Source organism: Megalobrama amblycephala, linkage group LG13, assembly GCF_018812025.1.
Source record: "Megalobrama amblycephala isolate DHTTF-2021 linkage group LG13, ASM1881202v1, whole genome shotgun sequence".
NCBI classification, from domain to species: domain Eukaryota; kingdom Metazoa; phylum Chordata; class Actinopteri; order Cypriniformes; family Xenocyprididae; genus Megalobrama; species Megalobrama amblycephala.
The window spans coordinates 27,191,008-27,214,594 of record NC_063056.1 but is presented as its reverse complement, the minus strand read 5'-3'; the positions used below and the strand labels follow the sequence as shown (position 1 = coordinate 27,214,594).

General features: G+C 39.6%; 1 protein-coding gene across 1 annotated transcript; it reads left to right on the top strand.

Annotated features, from left to right (window-relative positions):
* The first annotated feature begins 14,545 nt into the window (after positions 1 to 14,545).
* On the top strand, positions 14,546 to 23,570 carry onecutl (one cut domain, family member, like). The gene is made up of 3 exons (XM_048152213.1): positions 14,546 to 15,564; positions 15,811 to 17,119; positions 20,248 to 23,570. The coding sequence occupies exons 2-3, from the start codon at positions 16,072 to 16,074 to the stop codon at positions 20,556 to 20,558; spliced, it is 1,359 nt and encodes a 452-aa protein (XP_048008170.1). The 5' UTR covers positions 14,546 to 15,564; positions 15,811 to 16,071; the 3' UTR covers positions 20,559 to 23,570.
* The last annotated feature ends 17 nt before the right edge of the window (positions 23,571 to 23,587 follow it).

The following is a 23,587-nucleotide window of genomic DNA, read 5'->3' as shown; positions in this document are numbered from 1 at the left end:
ATAATATATACGCAGAAGTCCTTGTTTACAACAGTGTTCACTTTATCTAGTTCCAGAATATTTGTTGGCTCATTGCCCAAGTGTAGAAAAAGATTGGCTAGAGACAAAAGCATCTCAAACTCCAATTCCAGATCTGCAGTTTCAGGCTTGGCTGTGAAACATTGTCTTTGAGGCTTGATTTGTCACTGATCAGAGACAGCAGAAACCCCTTCGCCCTTTTGCTTTCACACAAGAGCTTTCAGTTTTGACATCAGAGTTTGGTCCGTTTAGCATCTGCTCTTCCTGTTTGTACTCACATTGATGATGCAAACATATCGCAGTTTGGACCCAAAAAGTACAATGTAAAAAGAGACCTGCGGGGGAAGGGGGAGGGTGGTGGAATCATTCTTGAGTTTGGACCAAGCAATCGAACCAAGTTAGCTGCTGTCAGGCTGTGTATCTATATGTGGGGGGTGATATCACCCCTCAGGGCTTCTGGGAGGGGGGGAGGGGGGTTTGGACATTTAGCAGGGGACTGTGATCCCCTGACCTTGCCAGAAGGGTAGAAAATGTTTTGCTTCTGATTAGCAATTCTTAAGCTTAGCAGCTTGGCTAAACTTTTAGTGCAATTTAATTTTTTTAAAAGATGCCAACAAAAATGTTCAAACAAGATGTTCACATTTTAATAAAAATACAGAAGATAGTTCTGCTTATTTTTGCTTTTCCATTGTTCATATCTGAAACAGAGTATAATTTAAATATCAAGGCCATTTTTTTTTTCATAAGTGCAATCATGCATATGTCATCAGACAGTCAGACATGTTGAGAGAAATCACATATGGATGAAAATTGCAACTTCATCTCTGACAAAACATAACAATAGTTGAATCTTTTAGAGTGGCTTCCACTTTTACCATATTGATTAGTATCCAAAACATGAGATAAAATCTGTCTAGGCCAAGCTGAATTCATGCTTGGCATCTCTCAGCATGACAGAGTGTTTTACACGCGTGTCCCTTCTGAAATAGCAGTGCCGTACACTTGACCTTGGGCTGGATGTATGTGCCTGTGAGCTGCGGACCATCACTCCTGTCAATGGAGTGTGTGTCTGACCTTGGGCTGTAGTTACAGACTTGGCACTGACTAATTTCAGCGCTGGACTTCATATCGACACTGCAATCGCTAATATGTTGGATGATAAATAACTATTGACTGTGAAGTGAATGGAGCTCCTGGACAGGACAGAGTGGCTCGCTAACATGGACCTCGAATTGAATACAGAAGCTGCCAACCCATAGATCCAGGACCAGTGCTATCTGTCTTAAATTAGACTAGAACAAGTATTTGAAAATACAATTTTCAATTTTTTTTTTTTATTTTTTTGCAAGCGAAATATTAAATATAAGAGATTTTATCTGTAGAGTAGCTGTTCAGTTAGATCAATCAGTGACTTATGTTAAAAAACATTTAATTATTTTTAATAATAGTTTGTACATAGTAATGTGATAATTTATTAAAAGTTATAAATTATTACAGTTGTCATTTCAAACCCAATTAACATTTATATATATATATATATATATATATATATATATATATATATATATATATATATATATATATATATGTCTACAGAAGAAAGAAAGTCATACAGGATTGGAGCAGCATGAGGGTGAATAAATGGTATTTCATCCAAAAATTCTCTGTTTTTAAATTTTAAACATGGCCCACTAAGTGGTTATGTAATTTGGCCTGAGGTAAAACTTTGGTACCTAAATTTACATTATGTAGCCAAATGTGATAAACATCAACTATGATTAATTCAGCAAAGCATCTGTGTGCTTTGAGAACAAAACCCAATGAGAAGCCACTCTTTAAACATAATGTAGGCGAGCAAAATCTCATATCGTAGAGCCAAGAAAATCCAAGAAAAAAATTCAAGGCACCGCGTCTGACAAATCTCAAGAATCCCGAATCACGCATCAAGACACAGCTCGTATTAGGATGCAGTGTGCACGTCTGCTCCATAAAGTTTTGAAGTGTGCTGCCAAGTTCACTGCAGGCTCTTACTCTCACAACATATGCAGAGCGCTGGAGGCAGAGAAAACTTTCCCTCCATCACTCCTCTCTCCCACATGCCCGGCCCCACAGCGCCTGACTTCTGCCCCGGTAGCCGCTGTGCCTCTCCGAGTGGATGGGTTTTCATCTCGCAGGGATGCGAGGGCAGCCACTCCGCTCCCCCTCACACTCCTTCCCCGCGGAACACAGATTTACATTTGTACTGCTGCACAGTTCTTAGTACTCCAGGCGAACAGCCAAATCCATGCAGCACTGATAGAAACACAAAAACAGCTCAAGCGACTTCAGTCAAGTCTCTAGAGATCGAGGACTCCTCAGCCTGGGATGACGGAAGTGTATGTGTGTAAAAAAAAAAAATGTTTGTTTTTTTGGCATTATCAGTAAACAGTATTCGTAGGTAACATATGGAGTGAGTCGATACGCTAAAATGTTTCCTTTAACAAACAGAACTGTACTGATGTTTTGAATGTATAAAACTCATTTTATATTTTGAATCAAAAAGTCATAGCGTTCAGTAATTCTTACTCAATAACTCACACTAGGGTGTTGCTGGGGAGGACAGAGGGAAAAAGAAAGATGTAACCGACATCTCAATCATTTGAGTAATTTTTCTGAGCAGTGGCCATAAGCAAGGAAAGGGCCTTTGTCCTAGACCGCCTTTCATTTCCAGCACTGCAGGAATTGTGATGGCTGTGCCTCGGGGCAACAGAGGCACCTTAAGGAGCCCCACCTTTAAATCCAGTGCCGGTGACTCCAACCGTGACCTCTAGCTGCAGGGATCCCTCAGGCCAGATTTAAACGAGCTCCCGCAGGTCCTCCTCCGTGCCTCGCTCTCCTTCACAGGCTCTTACTGAACCGGGGCAGTATGGACTTCCAGGCCATTCTGATTTGTTTAACAGTCAAAGCAATGGCTGGATTAAACGGCCTTACATTAGGTAAATGCCGTGTGGCTGTTCGCATATGCAGAGAGGGAGATGTGCGGAAAAATCAGATGTGACGTTTTCCGTGCTGGTGAAAGCGAATTCTGTGTGGGCTGCGGTACAGCTTATGGCAATCCTGGAGTTCCGTACAATGATTGTGAATAATACAGGCAAAGTGTCATGATGGCTCTGTATTGTTTTTAAAAGCATGCCTTTCAGCCTTAGAATGAACTGTAGTTTTTTTTTTTTCTTTGCATTTGTGATGAAATAGATCCAGCTGTCTTTTTACCATTGTTTCTTGTTTCTTCCTTTGCTTTTTCCTTCTCCCTCACTATCATTACCACTATTATGGAGGCCATGAGAGACGCAAGGCAAAAGAGGCATACAATATCAGGTATTGATCCACACCCATCACCACACAGAAGAAAAAAACGTGGGTTCAGGGGCTGCACAATTCAGACTGGACAGTGCGATCGATAGGATGCTCTATCAGCCGTTGCCATGGCAACTCACAGAGCAAGGACAGAGCCCCGGCATTTATTTACACCTGTCTCCTACTCCCTGCCACCTAGTGCTAGTCCCTGCCAGGTTTGAGTGCCATCTAAAAAGGGTTAACATTTGATGTTTTTTGTTGTTGTTTTTCTCAATGCAATTTGCATTTGCTTCCCCCCAAAAATAGGATTTTGAAGTTGTACACAATATCTGTCTCACATTGGCTACTATTTGCCTGTGTTCTTTGCACAAGTGTACGGGTCTTTACTTTGCGTTGACCCCAATTTGCAGGTCAAGTAAACATGTTCAATGCTGCAGCCATTGACTTGACGAGGTCATAAAAGAGAGCCGGAGAAGAACAGGCTAAGGCTTTTTTCAATGAGCGCATGAGTGAGCAAAACACTGCAACAAAGAGCAGATCAGCAGACAACTTAACACTATAGAAGCCAGCCAACTTAACACAAGAATCCTCTTAGACGCAATCTATGTGAATATGGATCGCATTCAAGGAGTCAGATAGCTTTACAAGTCATAACACGGAACATCTAGTTTTTATGATGAAGTGAAATAACATGCACAGTGAAGTTGATGTATAGTGAAGTATAATCTGCCTACACTTAAAAATAAATAAATATTAAATAAATATTAAAAATATCAAAATGGGGGGGAACCATTTTGAAAAGTGAAGTTATTAAAAGAGCCAATTTTCTTGGTGTAAAGAACATTTTAATAATCCAAAGAACTGTTTTTACACTATAAAAATCTTTTTGTGCATTTGAAAGATTACAAAGATGTTCAAAGTTGTTAATAGAACAATTGATATCAATACAAACCTTTATTTTTAAAAGCCATTGGAAGAAATCTATCTTTAAAAGGGTTATAAATAAGGATGCATCTATATTGTATGACCAATAACTGATAAAATGGCCGCGTTAAAAATAAAACACTACAAACTAAAATTGTTTTAAATTATACAAGTTAATTTAGGCATCAAAACATTAAAATGTATAAAGATAGAATATTCAGTTCGAGATTTGCTAAAGATTACATAAATTTTGGTGTTTTTAAAGATTAACTTTAAAGGGTTAGTTCACCCAAAAATGAAAATAATGTCATTTATTATTCACCCTCATGCCGTTCCACACCCGTAAAACCTTTGTTAATCTTCGAAATTAAGATATTTTAGTTGAAATCCGATGGCTCAGTGAGGCCTCCATAGCCAGCAATGACATTTCCTCTCTCAAGATCCTTTAATGTACTAAAAACATATTTAAATCAGTTCATGTGAGTACAGCGGTTCAATATTAATATTATAAAGCGACGAGAATATTTTTGGTGCGGCAAAAAAAAAAAAAAAAAAAAAACGACTTATATAGTGATGGCCGATTTCAAAACACTGCTTCAGGAAGATTCGGAGCATAATGAATCAGCGTATCGAATCATGATTCGGATCACGTGTCAAACCGGCAAACTGCTAAAATCACATGACTTTGTCGCTCCGAACCGCTGATTCGACACGCTGATTCGTAACGCTCCGAAGCTTAATGAATCAGTGTTTTGAAATCGGCCATCACTATATAAGTCGTTATTTTGTTTTTTTGGCGCACCAAAAATATTCTTGTCGCTTTATAATATTAATATTGAACCACTGTACTCACATGAACTGATTTAAATATGTTTTTAGTACATTAATGAATCTTGAGAGAGGAAATGTCATTGCTCCCTATGCAGGCCTCACGGAGCCATCTGATTTCAACAAAAATATCTTAATTTGTGTTCCGAAGATTAACAAAGCTCTTACGGGTGTGGAACGGCATGAGGGTGAGTAATAAATGACAGGATTTTCATTTTGGGTGAATTAACCCTTTAAGAGAGCATTAGATGGCGGCAATGTAATCTAAATGTAAAAATAGGAGAAATGAGCAGGCTTAATTATAAATGTCAGATAATGCTAATATCAACCAATAACTGATATATTATATCACTAGTTAGATAGTTACAGTCTGAGATAGACTCAAAGGGTTCCATTTACTTAGATTGTGTGATAGAAGGGTACCGGCACACTGTGTTTCGCCTCTGCAGTGTGTGTGTGTTTAAGTGTGTAAGCATTACTGAGGCCATTTTGAAGTCCCTATTGCAGTGCTAGGAATTGAGGTGAGCCCCATAACCTCACACACATGCACAGCTCTGACCGTCAACGCTCTCCCTACCCCCTTCAATCAATGGTAGTTTCATGTGGCCTCTCAGCCCTGCAGTGACGTGTGTGTGTGTGTGTGTGTGTGCGTGAGTGACCTATTGATTTATTGACTGTCTGGCTCAGCCCGGCCCATGGTACTGGACAGCCTGGAGCTGTGGATCATTGGACCTGCAGTTGCTGGGGTACTTTAGCTAAAGTAGCCGCAATGCTAAACAACACAAGTTTGCCATCAGGTGATTTTGTCACAGCGCTTACAAGAAAATGAAATCTAAGTAGGAAATCAGGTGGCCAACCGAAGTCAGTCATTGCTAACTTGCTAATTGCCTCTCTGTGGGGTCTATGTGTGCCAGACCTGCTTCTTTTTTTCTCTTCTTGTTTCCAGTTGCTCTCATCCACACCAGGCTATTAAGCTTTTCTCTTGCTCACATGTACCCACACACACTGACACCCCCTGAGGAGGCAAGAGAGTGGCGAGTGTCCAGCTGTCCTCCACCCCACCCCATTCCCTGCCTTTTCACTGGTCAGTGTAGGCAGATTGAGGGGGCCTAAGGGTGTGTGCGTGTGTGTGTTTGGGGAGGTGCCATTAGTACAGAACTAGTAGCAGCTGGCCTGAAAGAAGGGATTGAGTGTCACTGACCTGGCCATAGTGTCCAGCTGAGGGTCACTGCTCTGCCCTCCTTCGAGCACGTGCTGACCAACCATCTGTGTGTGTGTGTGTGTGTGTGTGTGTGTGTGTATACAGAACGGCCTTTTCTTTTTGAATGGATGACAGTTGCCTAATCTTGGAGCATTTTTGTAAGCAGCTGGCCTGTTCTGCCTTTCTAAAATGTCCATAAAGCATTGCTTTAGAGGGAAACATTAAGACGCGTTTAAACCAAAAACGCTAGCTATATTAGCATCCACACCAACAGACCATAATTTTCTCTTTATTATATGCGCACGCTGCAGTTACGTCTGCTGCTTTGAATGCTCGAGCTCTCAAAGATTCTGATTGGCTGTCAATGTTTTGTAATTTTTCAGCTGGAAAAAGTGATTCCAACAATATTATTCGAATGTGTCGTTAGCATTATAGTGGTGGTGTCATTATATCATTATATCATAACTATCATTATAGTTATCATCCTTGGTGTGAATGGGCCTTCTGAGGTTACAGTATTCCATCATCATTTCCGTGTCCAAAAAGCAAGCAATAAACAGTACTAATATACACCCACGGCGTGCTGTAATGCTAACGAAACTAACCTTTATCTTAATGCCAAAATCTCAGATGGCCAAGCAGTGATTCATCTTTTATGACTCGTTAAAACATTGGTGCCGTGATATGAATATAGTGCTCATAACCTGCTGTTGAGATAGTATTCTCAATTTAAATGAGTAGACGCATAGATTTGAAACAGTATTCCTTACATCATGACTTAACAAGCGGGTTAGGTCATCAGGGTCATACAGTAAGTTCTCATATTGTGATGCCGCCTGTGTAATAAAAAATGATGATTAAACTCTTCTCGAATGATGTCAGACTGAAAGTGCGGTAAGTGAATATCATCACATCACCGCCAGATTAAAATACAGCACAGATGTAGTCGAGGTGGATCTGTTTTTTATCATTGTCTTCTTCATCCCTCCATTCAAGGTGCTGCAGGCCCCGATCAAGGCACAGATTAATGCTGCATCTGCACCCGTCCATTCTTTGGTCGCGTTCTCCACCCCCCTCTTTTCATTACCTCCTTCCACCCTGGACGTGCTGCCTCGGACTGTTTAAGGTGATTGGATCGTGCCCATCCTCCCCTTGTGGTCAGTTGGGGTCAGAGGTCAGTGACCTTTTCTTGATTGGATGAAATGGAATGGTCATCATTGCCCTTTGTTGTCATTCAGTGGAAAACAAAGAGATTTCAGTGTCAAAAGTGTGCGGGAACACTTTTTCTCCCTAACATTTTTTATTTTCATGCTGAGAGGCTCGTTATATTTTAATGTTTCCTGTGCATGTGCAAGCATGACAGTCGATTTACAATGCTTTAATTTACAATGCTTAAATGGAGGCTTAATGTATACAGTATAAAATGATGCCGTGACATAATTCTTAAAATGGATGACTGTAATTCTGGGAATCTATATTAACGTTTTTTGGAGTGTGTGTAATATCTGCGATAGCCCCTGGTCTTTGACCTCTGACTACTAGGCCTCTGTTGCTAGGTGACTAGTGCATTTCTGATGGAGGTTTGGGTTGTGGGGTGACAGTGTAAAGGGGGGGTCAGGGGGCAGTGGTCACTCTAACCCTCCCTAGGGACACTCACACACACACACACACACACACACACACACGAGCCAAACTCGGAGATAGCTTTGAGCTGAAACCCGAGCTCGCATCAGTGCCAGAAATATGATAGGGCTTCTGTCATATCAGAGATTTCTGGAACATGGCACTTAGGCTTTTTCAATTAGTCATTAATAATTCCAAGCATGTAAATAAGCCGCATTTGAGGGGTAAAGTTTAATGATACTGTATATTTAGAAATAAGAAAACCTGACTTGTACCTTTTAATTAAAGGGATAGTTCACCCGAAATTAAAAATTGTCATAATTTACTTGCCTACGAAATATCTTTTCTCACCTTCATATCTGCTTTTGTGTTCCACAGAAGAAAGTTATACAGGTCTGCAATGACATGAGAGCAAGTAAATGATGACAACATTTTCAGAATTTTTCAGAAATCACATTAAATGGATATTCTGGGTTCCTCAAAATATATATTTTGACTTGTCCCTCTTTTCAAAAAAAAGTTTTGAGTTACAATGAGACACTTACAATGGAAGTAAATGGGACCAATCTGTAAACATTAAAAAAACTCGCTGTTTCAAAAGTATAGCCACAATATGTAAATTATATGCGTTGCTGAACTTGAGTTTAAAGTTATATTCAATTTTACAATTTTTTTTTACCATGCCAACCTGCCTAATGCCCTAAAATTACTGTAAAAATGATAAGAACAGCTTTACAGCTCAAATAATACACACGTTTCAACAAAAGATTTCATGTGGTTTTATAAAATCAAGCTTCATATTTCTTTTAAATCCTCAAAATTTGCCCTATTCAGTTCTATTGTAAGTGTTTTACCATAACCTTGCTTTGCTTCTTTTAAATAATAAATAAATTAATAAAACAAGAGACAAGTCAAATTTATTTTGTGTATGTGTGTGTGTGTGTGTGGTAATCAACATTATGCCACAAATGCTATTGATTAAGCTTAGCTTAACTTGCATTGAGGAAAATATTTCTTTTAAAAAATGTTTTGCCTTTTTTCCATGTATCTAAAAAAATGCATGCTACATATTAGAGTGCAAGAAAGAAAGAAAAAACATGCACTTTATACTTAGAGGAATGTACAATCTAGTTTCTCTGATCTGGCAGCACAACATGCAAACAGTCAAAGTCAACCAAATGCAAACATAAGAGAACTTTGCTATGTACACACTGAAACTACCATGAAGTAAAAACAAGACCACAGGTCTGCAGAATGTCAGTGTTAAAGGCCATTCAGTGTTTGCATGTGTGTTTAATGTTTTCCCCCCCAAACACTTTCTTCTGTGAGAGAATTCTCTTTATCCTCTGCCATTTTTCTCTTTCCACCTTTTTGGATTTGGCCATTTGTAGTAGAAGACCTTACCCTGGGGTGAGAAACACACATACCCACTTAGAGATATTTTTACTCTTGGTGTTGATGTTAGTATCACTTTGTGCTTTGATACAAGGGAAAAAAAGCATTCCTTTGTGTTTGTGGATCCCTCACATTTAATAAAGCAAATGCCTCTGAAATATCCATTTCAGATCTTCAGATTCCTTAAAGATAGCAGTATCAGACCAATCGCTGGAAAAAATATTGAACTAAAACAAAAGAAAGTATTCTTTCATTGCAATTATATTTATTTATGTTTATTTAGCCTGTGCCTGTATAGCGTGTGTATGTGTGTGTGTGTGTGTACGTCAAAGAGAGAGGGGAGGGAGGCTGAGATGGTATCAATCGCCAGGCCATTGAACGTATTGATTAGTTACCTTTCTTATTAACATGCTGATTAAAAAGAGCAGGAACAGAAACCGCATCTAGCCACACACACACTGAGACAGGGAAGACACCACATCGCCGGGCAGGAAAGCAAAATGGATTCAGGACAAATTGTGTGGAAATAGATGGATACACTGAGGGGACTTGCAAAACGGGGGATTTCTGGGGTCTGGAGAACGTTGTCTTATGATAAAATTGAAGATGTGATGGAGAACATGGATGCTAGCATCCGCAAAGAGGAAGAGGAAAAAAATGGAAGAGAGAGGGGCAGGGAAAAGGATGCTAACCGACTGCAAGGCAATTTCAGACCCTCCACCCACCCACAGAGCATCTATTAGACTGGATATACCCTTGTGCAGAACACATGTTCTTATAAACACACAAACAATGCTGTGAGACCTTCACACTCACTGGCAAGCTGAGAATGTGTGACTGTTCTGCATGGACAAAAACAAATCATTGTGTTTGCATAGATGTGTATTTATATTGTGCAATGCATGTGGGTGTTTGAAGTGCTCTGCTGCTGCTGTTATTTTGGAATGAATGTGCAATGGAAATGCAGGCAGAATCATGTTAAAGTGTATGTTCAGTGTTGTGAGGCAGAGGCAGGATTTTTTTAGATTGGAAATGGCTGCTGCTTTATTTAATGCTGCTACTTTTGATTTGGAGAAGGCCTTGCGTCTTAAATTATTTTAATAACTAAAATCTAACGCTACTTTTATTATTATAATTTTAAATCTCAATTTAAATGCTGTTAAATTATTTTTAAAAATAATTCAAATGTTTTGTATTCCAAACTGATTAATCTGGATTGCGTCATCGTGTTGCGTCAGAATCTGAACTAAGGGCTAAAATGCTATATTTTGTTTTAACGCCTAATTTTATTATGTTCAGTCGAATTTAAACGCTAAACGCGAATTTAAACGAATTTATATTAAATATGCTGTATTATATATATATATATATATATATATATATATATATATATATATATATATATATATATATATATATATGGCCAGTTGTTAGACTCCGATTGCTAATAATTCACAATGGTAATAATAGATTGCCATCCTGCATGTTGGCAGCACGCCCACGTTTCCCAATCGATAAACAGAACCAAATACACGGGCGCGCGCCCATTTGAATGCGGCTGAACACTTGCTGTGGCTCAGAGGTTAAATCGTAAAATCATAGAAAAGATTATCCTTTAACACTGTGGCTGAGTTTGTGAATGTGACTAGTGAAACGTTACTGAAAGCTGAATATGAGCATGACCTTAATAATAATTCAGCAGACTCCTCTAATACAGTCTTGTCTCCATATTTGTGAGAATTATAAATCTCTCTCAGGGTTTGTCTGCAAATGGTTATTTTTATATAGAACCTTTGTAATAAATACCTTTATACATAAATAAAAGAGGATATCTACCTGCAGGCCTAGGTAGGCCTATTATATGTTTTATTCTTTATGTAATCGTGAATTCTAGTGAAGAACTTAAACTCCTTATTGACTTATATTGAAACTATTAGGCTTGCGGGACAAAAGCATCAAGCTGTATGTATGGAATGTGAATATAATCAGAAATTATTTTTAAACAAAAATAAAGCATGCAATGGACATAAGGTACTGTATGAATATGCTCTTAGGATCATATGTAATAAGATTTATTGTACATAGGCTACATTTTCTTTTTTTTAAGTTAAAAATAAAGATTTACACTTCAACTTGAGTTTAAACTTCAAACTTAAATCATCTTGAGGTTTTTGGACACCGAGTATAATTAATAAATTCCTGTACTTTTTTTCCTTACGCAGTCTGTTAAACTAATCTTCCAAAAAATTAAATAATTAAAAAACTACCAAAAAAATAAATAAATAAATAATGTAAAATATTTATAGATATATAATTTTACATTTTTAAAATTGTTAGGTTATTAAATAATCCTCGGTTAGAAGTTTGTAATTGCAAATCTACAGTGTGCCATTACAGTCAGGCGCACAAAGTTTTATTTTTCATATGTTTTTCTTTTTTTTTTTCTGTTTCATGGGCCTGCTCTCCATGAGGTTCGGGCATGTTAATTGAGTTATTGACTTTTTTTTATCGATCGAGTTCTTTTTATTATTCACCATGCGTCCTATTATTTTTGGACGAAATTAATTTCTTTAGCCCCTTTATTTCGCATGTGAACGCACGTTTTAGGTTGTATAACGTATCATTTTATTTCATTTATTCGTGTACTATTGGCCTGTGCTTCCGAAGCCAAAATATTAATATTGATATAAAACATTAACACTAAAACAGGAGAAAAAACGTATGTCAACAAATATTGCTGAAATGTAAATGTGTCTCATAGTTAGTGGCCGATATTACACACTTCTCAAATGGATAAAATTGGTAACATTTAAAAAGAATAAGCGACATAATTATAGGCTAACAGTAGTAAAATATTTTTATTATTATTTAAGCTTGTTGCACAATTTCATGGATTGTTTTGCACGACGGATTCTTCACAGTGCATTAGCAGATTTGTGTGAGTTGTTTTTCATTTGTTAGATTGCTTGTGGTTTTTGAAAAGGTCTTTGATTAATTGTAATATTTTTTCAGACTCTATATGATAACGCCAAAGCGCTGCAATCAGAGGACAAACAGATAAACGAGATGGAGATGAAAAGCATGCGTAACTCTTTTTAAAAACAATATTATTTAAATCATTTTTGCATGGTAACTACTATAAGGTTACAAATATAAACATTGACTTCTCTCCAATTTTCTATGAAATGTTTCTGTAAATATTTCTTATGTTATATGAAGCCTATCGTGTTTCAACAAATGAGTAGTGCGCTTTGTATGTCTTTTCACAAAATAAATGAACAACAAATAATCTAATATTCTAACACAAAGGTGTGAAGAACGACACAAACAAGACAGTTTGTAAATGTGATCAATAGCATTTATATTCCATAAGATTTATCAGGAGGCCGACCTCCTCATGCAGATTACATTTTTATTTGTGTGTTTATTATTTGTGTGTTGCATAGAGGTGTAACATTATTCCATAGAAACAATACAAATAATTTTTACTCTTATATATATATATATATATATGTGTGTGTGTGTGTGTGTGTGTGTGTGTGAATCATCATTACATTTACAGTATTTACTTTAGTAAATCGTTCTGCAAAAAGTGTGGTTCTGTCGCATGTCTATCGTTTAATTTATTCAGTTTTACGCATTCAGGCCACTACATGAAATACATTAGCCTACTTGATGTTATATTGAGCTAATTCACACCGTCTCTACAGCGTCTCAAAGACAATATAGCCTAACATAATGATGTGAAGGGGTTAAACTCTGCAATAAGTTTCTAAGAACGCACACTGTTAGTAGGCTATCTGTCTGCTTAGCTCTGTACGTTTAGCCTCATGTACGTGTTAACCTGCAGGCCTCTTGATACACACCACTCGGGAGGAGGACGTGGCTGGACCAAAGGCTCAAAGAACTCAATAGACAGGTATAAATAATTTACTAACTCGCTGGCCGCTGTTTTGATTTCCACGGTTTGTTTTGAACAATGTTTGATCATTGATACGTGTCCCAGACAGAGAAAGGGAAAGAATAGGTGAATAATAATTTGCAATGCCTTACATGTTGCCGAACTTGTAGCTCTCAGATAAGTTAATGCAAAATCATAATATAATACATGATATTATATTAAAATAGTATTAATAATAAAACCTTCTTGATGCCCTGGAAAAATAATGTATAAAGGAAATGTCACTCTAACACAATGATGAGAATACTGATTACCATTGACTTTTTTTTTCTTTTTTTTTAAATCTATATTATTATTTTCATTTTCCCCCCTTGGTCTTGTTACATAGGCTATGCGTGAGTTTACTGACACAATTGAATTTCCTTTAACCCTCACGCTATGCTGTATTTTCTAGATGGCCTAAAAATGCACAACATTATTAAAAGGTTTAAGGGAATTTTTTTTTGTTTTTACAATTTACATTACAAATTATGAAGGGTGTAAAGGGTTATCAGTGCACTCTGGATCAGATTGTTTTTATTCGAGGGTTCTATCTTCTATCGAGCTCTCCAGCCGCAGTGAGTGAACTTTCACCTCGACCCTCAAACAGACCTTTTTTTGCGGTAAGAGCTGACCATTTTACCTCCAGCCACACACTCTCCGCACGCACACACACACACACACACATACCCCTCCCTCACTCCCTCAGCCCTGCTCGGCGCGGATCGATAGTGCAGCATCTGCTGCGGGAAGACAGCGGTCCCACATCGCACTGGAAAATTTTTCAAGCGCTAGAATTGCTCATCTCTAAAAATTAAACTGACAGACAGATATGATTAATATTCCAAGTTTCAAACACCTACTCGCATCAACTCCCATCTGTGTGTGCGTGTGTGTGTGTGTGTGTGTGTGTGTGTGTGTGTCTGACACACAAACTCACCGCGCATTAAATGACTTCTTTTAATGGAAATATGACAGAAGTGTAATTTTGTTGTTTATTAGGTCGCGTGTTTTAGGAAAGGTCGCGTGTACTCTCAGAAAGAGGGTCATAGGTGCGCGCTGGATAGATCAAGTGCATTGATCTTGTTTAGCACTTCTGTGATTGAGGAGCAAACTCTTATGTTAATTGTCCACTACACTGTATTAGCTGACAGCTGATAAGAACCGCTCTCAGTCTCTGCGCTTTGTTGCTTCAGTTAATTGCCTTTAGCTTGGGAAAATAAAAATGTAGTTAATTGTAGGTTATATAAACGCTTTGGCCTTTTAATTGGATTAAACTGTGCTCGGTGTATTTTCGTTTTTTCCCTCAAAATTCTAAATTTATTATCAACAAAAATAAACCTGATAAATTCTTGAAGGCCCGTAAAAACAGTAGAACGAAATATGAACCTATATAAATATCAAATTTTACATTTTTCTTTAAAATATTTTTGCGCGTATTTTCAATAGCAAATGCAAAATCGCGTTGGTCTGAGGAGGTAACCATAGCAACAGTAGGGCGCTGAGTACTAAAATCCTTAATTGACCAAACACTAGAAAACATAGTAAATATCCATCACTTTATTAAATATTTACATTATAAATGTATGACATAAGACTTGTGTTTAGGTGCACCAGCAGACAATTTTGGTTACTCCAGAAACCCTAAAATGTTCTTTTTTAAAAAGTCAACTCAGTCTGAAACTGTATAATTCGAACACTGTCACGAGCCCCACCTAAGACAATGGCTTCTTGAGGTCCGCAGGAGGGAAGGAGTTAACGAGGGTTGTAAATTCACCCCACATCTGTCAGATTTTAAGAGTGTGACGTACAGAGAAGGGGGGCTGGGGGAAGAGAGAGAGGAGAGAAAGAGTTGGGGCCGAGATCGATGAGGATACAGAAGGGCAAAACCACAGAGATAATGACAGCGACGGAGCGCGATGCTTAGACATAGATCGGCGCTTATTTTTGACACGATTGCAGCATAGCGAAGTCCGGACATCGGACAAAATCATACGGCCTTACGCATCATTTGCGTTGCATCCTCGACAGTTGTGGTCCAGCGAGAATCTAGCGGATAACGGCGGTGACGGACCGGACCGATCCATTGCTTCTTTCTTTTTTTTCTTTTCTTTTTTTTTGGACACCGAAATGTGCTGATGACACACAAAAGTCGCTGTTACACAAAACCGATTGTTGTTTGATTGTAAATTCGGAATTTCTGGAGGTGTATAGAATTCCCCATCCCATTATCGGCTTTTGATTGTGTTTTGGAGAGGCTGATTCGCTTCTCTTCATCCAGTCGGATAAGCTACGTTGTGAGGTAAGCAATTCCAACTTATTTCTTTTCCACTTGTTTTTAAACCTCGATATGATTGTTGAAGTTAGTTTTGAATTGAAAGAATTTTATTAATAAGATGTAATAAATAAATATGCTATTTATAGACAGAAAAGTTATTACTTTATAATACGGTGGTTCAAGTATTTTAATATTTGTATATGTATAAACAAAGCTGAATAAATCATCAATAACAAATCAGTGATCATGGTCCTCCTGTCTCTTTTTCAGCATTGGTCACCAAGGCAAAAGCAAGACTCACATGGATAAATACAGGTGCATTTATGGAACACAGAATTTGCTTGTATGACCCAAGATGGTGCCACTGTGATGAAATGTCTCTGAGAGTACACTGAAATCAGATTTTGAGATATAAACAGCATCAGGAAGCATTTTTATATTATATTACAGTAACCACACATTAGACTGCTAGAAAAACACACCAACTGGAATTTAAAGAAGTAGAAGAAGCGGAGTAAGGAAGGTAACAATATGGATGGTAATATGGGTGAGATGTCCGTGCACAGCCACGTAGAGCTGGCGCACAGTCAGGACAGCCGAGCCATGCTGCACTCTCGTGATCTCACGGCTGCTTTCCCTCGTCCCTCTCTGGGAGGCCCTGCCATGGGCCTGGAGTCGGACCACCAGAGCTCAGCATACGACCACAGCATGGCAAGTCTGGGGTATGGTAGGGATGTACCGACCAGCTGTGGTAGCACCTACACCACACTGACACCCCTCCAACCCTTTGATGACAAATTCCACCATCATCACCACCACCATCCCTGCCTGCCCGTCAGCAACGTCATCGGCAGCTTCACTCTCATGCGAGAAGATCGAGGTCTAGGAGGAAACTACTACGCGTCGTACGGAAAAGACTTTGGTTTGGGACAGGGTCTGTCTCCACCTCTGGGCAGTGCGGGCCTGGAGACCGCCATGCATGGCTATGGTAGCCTGGGAAGTCAGAATGGACACAGTAGCCAGATGCTTCCAGGTGGCCATGAGGTCCATATGGGCAGCAATGGGGGTAACATCTGTCGAACACCGCCAGACTTTGTGAGGGAGATGTCACCACCCTCTTTGGGGGGCGAGCATGGGGTCAGCCACCAGCTAAACAAAATGGATGCCCATCAGCACAATCCCACCTACCACCCCCATATATACAACCAGAGTTATCAGCACCATCTCCCCAGCCAACAGGCCTCCAAGCTTGGGGAGCTCCCTTCTTCTTCCCCTTCCTCCTCCGGCTCCAGCCTGGGAAGAGAGGGCATGCTGGCTGGCTCACAGAATGGCGGCGGAGGGGAGGAGATCAACACTAAAGATGTGGCTCAGAGAATCATCACTGAACTGAAGAGGTACAGCATCCCGCAGGCCATTTTTGCAGAACGGGTTCTGTGCAGGTCTCAGGGCACTCTGTCAGACCTGCTCAGGAACCCCAAACCTTGGGGGAAACTCAAGTCTGGCCGCGAAACCTTCAAGAGGATGTCCCGTTGGCTACAGGAGCCAGAGTTTCAGAGGATGGCCTCATTACGTCTGGAAGGTAAAAAGCTTGAGCTTGTTAAGTTCAATTGTAGTTGAAATGTATTGTTGTTGTGAAACAGAACAAATCCCCAAAATTAACAAGTCGATCTGTGCGAGTATTGTTAACGACAATGAAAAGTGGTCCATATATGATCAACCACAAAGTAAATTTTCCATTACAGTTATTTTGTTACAATACATGAAAAGTACAACAGATAAAACAGTATTTTTGACCCAATTACAGTTAAAACAAGCATACAAATTTGTTGCAATAATGCTAAATAAACATTTTTGAGAGACATTATTGAGAGATTTCACCTCAAACCCAGTGCATCTTGCCGTGTTACAATGTTTTGACATTGAAGAGGCTGAAACTTTAACTGTTGTCCAAAGCACACAAAGAGATCCAGAGAAAAACAGTAACATGAGAATGGGGGGGGGGGTGGTTTGGCGATGCAGGGATGGGGCGGTTTTCAAAATGTCGGCTGGCGTGCTGCAGCAGCCACTGAGGATTGTGGGCTGGGAGACAAACACAGACACGCAGATTCTCCCGAAATCTTTCCGAATCCCTAGCGATCAATCACCTAAGCATGAAATACGCTTCAGAATGAATTATTCTGCTTGCATTACCACTACAGATATTGATTGGTGACCACTGTGCCCTCAGTCGTAGGGGTGTTCCATGCAACGAAATACATGGAATCAATCAATGCCCTGTTGGCCTGAGTGGTACCGTGTCCTGCTGTTGTTTTTTTGTGTTAGTCACTAAACATGCCATTTTTTGGAAATCTACGTGATTGGCAGTAAATGTTAATTTAGGATAATGAACGTAAACGCTGTTTTGTTATTGTTGTTATTGCTATCCCAGCTTTTATTTTCATGCATAATTCAGGCTTTGGTTATTTTTCCTAAATTCTAATTGATATTGACTGAATTTTCTGTTGGCCGATCGCTATTTGATGGATTTTTCTTGAGGCTTTTTTCACAGCTTCTGTTCACAAAAGCATAAGTGGACACCTCTGTATTTCCCTATATAACCCACTTTCCATGAATGTTGACTTTTCTCACCATGCCCTTTGTTTAATTACTAGCTGGTATTGATTTCCTTGGGAAAGCAACGCAGAAGGCTCCTGCACACACCTCCTGTGAATAAGACGGCATGAGCAAACATTAGAATGCATGCGGCTACACGCCTCCTCTCTCAGAGGCAGCAGGAGTTCAACTTACCGACACATTTAATGATGATTCAGCTTAATGCAGTGATTTTTAACCAGTATCTCCACAACAAATACCCATCCTTTTAAAATCCATCAGCACTTTTCACATACTTGCTATTGAGAGGCTAAAATGATGAACACCCCAACCAAGGTTTCATGCATATTGCTAGCATGGCCTGCATTTGTTGTACAATGAATGCATCTTAGCTAGATTTATTGACCTAAAATTTGTATCCTGGTTTTCCTAGATACCACGAATCTCTTCTCTCTTTCTCTCACTCAGTTTTTCCTCAGGTCTTTTGTGTGGATGTGTTCTGTTTGTTGTGTCTGTGTGTTTTCGCAAACTGGCTGAGCTTTGATTGGGAGAGGGATGAACAGAGAGAAATTCAGTCGCAGGGCAGGGTAGAGATCATTACTCTAAAGCTCGGTGTTCGGACAGCATTGGGATTTCACACACAAGCACTGAAGCCTAAAGCTCTTGTCTTGAGGAATCACAGAGATATAATCGGCTTAAATAGCAGAGGCTCTTTCGCCGTTACCTTTACATTTTTAGCCCCAAACTATTTTTATATAAAATTGCATAGTTAGGTTTAGATCTCTGCCGCCCTGCAGAGATTGACAATAAATGTTGTTTGGCACGTAGAAGCTCCCTTTTCATCCAGCACTAAAGGGGTTAAAGCTCCTCTATAGGTCGGGGAGTCTGAGCAGCACAGATTTAATCAATAATTTCTATCAGCCCCTGGCCGAAAAAAAATCAGCAGGGGGTGGAGTAGGCAGGGAGCACGGCTTCGGGGGGGAGAGGGGGGTGATAGGCAATTGGGGGGTGGGGGTGGTTTATGAAAAAGGCTTTCGATCACGTTTCAGCTACATGAGACAAGTGGTATACATCATGATTAGGGCCTTGCTCCCACGATCATAAGAACTCTATGGGGGGATGTTTATGTCTGGGAGTGTGGTACGGAGCGCAGGATTTATAGCATGGTAATTCCTACCTTTTACACATGATTACAACATCAGGAAGCATTTAGTTAATGGTCACCGTTGTACTGGCGAAAGCAGGTGGGGCCGATCGAGAGTTTGAATATGAGACAGAGGTAAAATGCTGAATTAAAACTTAAAATGTGCGTTTTGAAGACAACAGACTTTCTGAATGTTTTCTTTCTTCTGGTTTGTTTGCCATCTAATGTATTTGTTTTTGATATAGATCATTATTGTTTTCTTTCTCCTTATCGCTTAATCTCCCTTATCCTGAATTTCCACTCAGGGATCAATAAAGTACATTTATCTATCTATCTATCAAGTTGGCAGTTGTCTGATAGAGACTCTCTCTGGTTTTCAGGCAATAGTCTGGTCAACACCCAGTGCGGTATTTAATTAAGCCGTACATTATATAACAATAATAGCTGTATATGATAATTATTGCAACATAAAAATGCAGAGTATTGACAACATTAGCTCTAACTGATCTTTTTTTTGCATCTGTGCAGGACTACTCAATTTCATTTTACATGCAGTGTTGTCTATTTTAAAGATTTTGGGATCTTTTTAGCCTGTGAATTCCTTCTCTTTTTTTACAAAAGCAAAGAACTTAATCATCATCCCTTAATCTGGTTGCACATTCGATGTAATGTTTAACATTTTAAAATGTCGAGATCTTTAGAATTTGAGATTTTTTTCATCTTTTGACCATATTTTTACTTGGTGAAACTGTCAACCATTACTCATCTTTTTTACAGTTTAAAACCTTATGTTATTTTTAAAGACAAAAGCCTCTTGTTAAAAATCTGCACTAAAACAAACTATTTTCTCTACTATTAAAAAAAGCGTAGAGCCTATTAGATAACAAAGATAAATTGCTAATATTGATGAAAAGACCTATTTTCAGGTCTTATTTGTTGACTAATTCTTGTTCTCTCTGTCTCTTTTTCAGCTTGTAAGCGTAAGGAGCAGGAGCAGTCCAAGCTAGAGCGCAACCAGGGGCCCAAGCGCACCCGGCTAGTCTTCACAGACCTGCAGCGTCGCACTCTCATGGCCATTTTCAGAGAGAACCACCGACCGACCAAAGACCTGCAGATCACCATCTCTCAGCAGCTGGGCCTCGAGCTCTCCACCGTAAGCAACTTCTTCATGAACGCTCGCCGCAGAAACCTCAACCGCTGGACCGAAGAGGGCCGCCCATCCTCCACCGGCTCGTCGGGGTCCAGCACCGCATCTCCAGCTGTGACCTGCTCCACGGCATGATGGGGAAAACGAGCCGTTTTCCGCTCTGCACAGCACAGGTTTACCTGTAGCTCCTAGAGTTTTTAATCAAGGGTGTTTTTGTATACAAATCAACAGCATATGAAACCAAAGATGAAGTCTTTAAGAGGGTGACGTCCGCAATGTCTAGATGAGACAGGATTTGATTGTAGTTTTAGCATTGATTGTTTTAGCTTTAATCGCGAAGGACGAGCCCAACACATCAGGGCTTATGAAATCATTCACAAATCAACATATTGAGGGTTATGAATAGATCTTGAAACCGTTTATTTTGTAATTCGTTACAGCGTCTAAAATCAGTGCAAGGTCCAAACGTTTCTGTTTTTTCTTTGTTGATCGTGACTGACGGAATGTCAGTGGCAAAATGATATTTTTAGGGTGAGACGATTTTGCAACAAATGGACGATTAATGACCAAAGAAACAAAGAAGGATGTAAGTGAATATTTCAGAGATTCCTTTAAAGGGAAAAACTGCTGGACAAAGAAGCTGAAACCAAAATATGAACATTTTTCGAGAGCTTGTTTTCTTTTTATACTCTTTCGTTACAAAATGCACAGGATGGTGTCGCATCCAGACAACATGAGGAAGAACTCAAAACAAGGTGGTGAGGGAAGTGCAGCCGTGACACTTTTTGCAACAGACTATAAACTTGTTGGCGAGTTTCTGCTGACAGAATGGCTGCAAAAAGAATCCAGAACGCTCTCTTCTCGCAAAATTTGAAAAATCTGATTTCAACAAATGATTTCTTAGATGTCACACTGAGGATGGAGAAATCTGGTTTTGGTTTTTGTACAAAGTTCAAGCACACAATCTGGCCAATGGCTGTTCGTACCGGAAGAAGCTCAAAATCTCGATAACCCTGAGGAAAAATACTTACAAAAAGCTTGAACTGATTATGAACTGAGAACCACTTTGTGTATTTATAATTATTTATGTATTTATTTCTAATCTAGCTATTTATTTTATTTATTTGCTAGTTACCGTCAGTATTTATTTCACCGAGTGTTGTTTGTGTGTGAAAAACGACCCTGTCTCTGATAGGAGTCCCAATACCAAAGATGAATATTTGTCCTCCCTGAATGTCCGACGTTCTCATCTCCTGACCGCTGTGTTAGTATCTCGATAGTCAGGCTAGCGTACCCATCCATGTTCATCATTCACACGTGCTGCATGTTTAGACCCTTTAGGCCACAGCCTGACTGAACAGATCGAGCGTGATCGTACAACGGCACACAAGTGTCTATGAAGTCGAGATGCTTCTATATTTAGGCTGTGTTGAACTGTGATCTCCTCACTGCAGTCCACATTTACTGTACGACGATCATACGTGCTGCGCCGCAGTCTCTCGGGGTAGGCCGTCGAGGGAGAGATCGTCCCCTTTTCAATGCTCTTTCTCGTTCCCCTGTGTTTAACCTTTGCAGGGCATGTAGTGAGGCCCCTTCACAGCACGCACTTAAAAGAGGGCCCATGAAAGAGGCCATCGACTTTTGCCGACTTCAAAGAGGCCCTTTTTATCTGTGTCCTCTCGGCGGCTGGGGCCGGAGCTCGGTCGGGCCCATGGGCTTAGGGCGTTCACCGGGAGGGGTGGCAGATCAGAGGCTAGCTGCATTACTGAACCACGGCGAGGACGGGGAGGGGTGGTGAATGGGAGTTTGGAGATGGGAATTAAAGTTTAATGAGCGACAATTGTAAGCGTGCTGCGCACAGGGCAAAGGGTGTCAGCTTGTGCGTCTCAACTCTCCAGGTCACCCTGTTGCAGCGCTAGTAGTTTACTGGACTTCTCTTTTCATAGAGATGTAAGGATTTAGGTTATTATAATTTGCTAAATTTCTGCGGTAGATGGTTAGAGACCACGTGATGACCTGTAGCGTCCCTAAGATCACGCTTAGCTGATCATGGCCGACGTAAGTTAGTGATTGGCGCCTCCTGGTGGACACTTTGTTTACGCAGACTTATTGTCAATGAGGAGAGGTACTAATAAATTGTGGCATATTCTCGTAGTTTTTAACCACTTCAGATATATTTGAAAGCGTGTAAATCTGAAGTGATAGTTCCATTTCGCTGTCCCACCGAGGGGAACTCGTTTGGCCCTTTTTGTTCTACCCGACAGCTCTAATTTCATCTACCTCAACTGTGTGTGATGTGTTGTGTAGCTGAGATGTAACTGTACCAAAGATCCCATCCGTTCAGGGAGCGTCTGTGCGTTACTAAGTTTTTATAGCCAAATGTGCTGGAATCAATCCGTGAACACAACTAAATCACAGCCCTACCTGCAGGCAGAGAGAACCTTGTTTGTGTGTTGAGTGTGTGTGTGTGTGTGTGTGTGTGTGTGAGAGAGAGAGAGAGAGAGAGAGAGAGAGCGATTGAAGAACATTTATCAATATAAAGACCAAATGGGAATGACAATCTGAGCAAGAGAGGGGGTCTTGCTGATCTTATGATTGCTTATCCCTCCAAAAAGAAAAAAAAATAAATAAACCAAAGTGTTACCGTGTAAAAGTGAGGATAGAGACCAAAATAAATGTTAAATATGTTTGTCTCTACAAATTTGATGCAATTATGTTCTAGCTGTGTCATATGAATCACCCGAATAAAAATATAATTTTAGCAAACCTGATTGTTGAATCACAACATAGGCTGACAGAATTCACTCTCAAGGTTTTTTTTTTTTTTTTTTGCATCTGGAGATCCACTTATTGACGGTTCAGATAAGCAGACTGAAAAGGTAGCAAGTGTTTTCTTTTTTTCTTTGACCTATCACTCATCTAAAATCTCTTTCTGCTGGTGTGAACATCTGTGTCATTTTATGCCATTCTCTCCCTTGTGTTACCTTATGAATGTGGCTAATCAACCAAAGGTGTAAAAATCACAGCAATCTAAATGTCAATCATAACTGGACATTGTGTGCTGATCTTGAGAAATCCTTTAATACCTCATGTGAAACTGTTCGTTGTGATGTTGCACTGAATAAAACCAAGTCATTTGTAAACATACTGAATAGAGTGAAAGA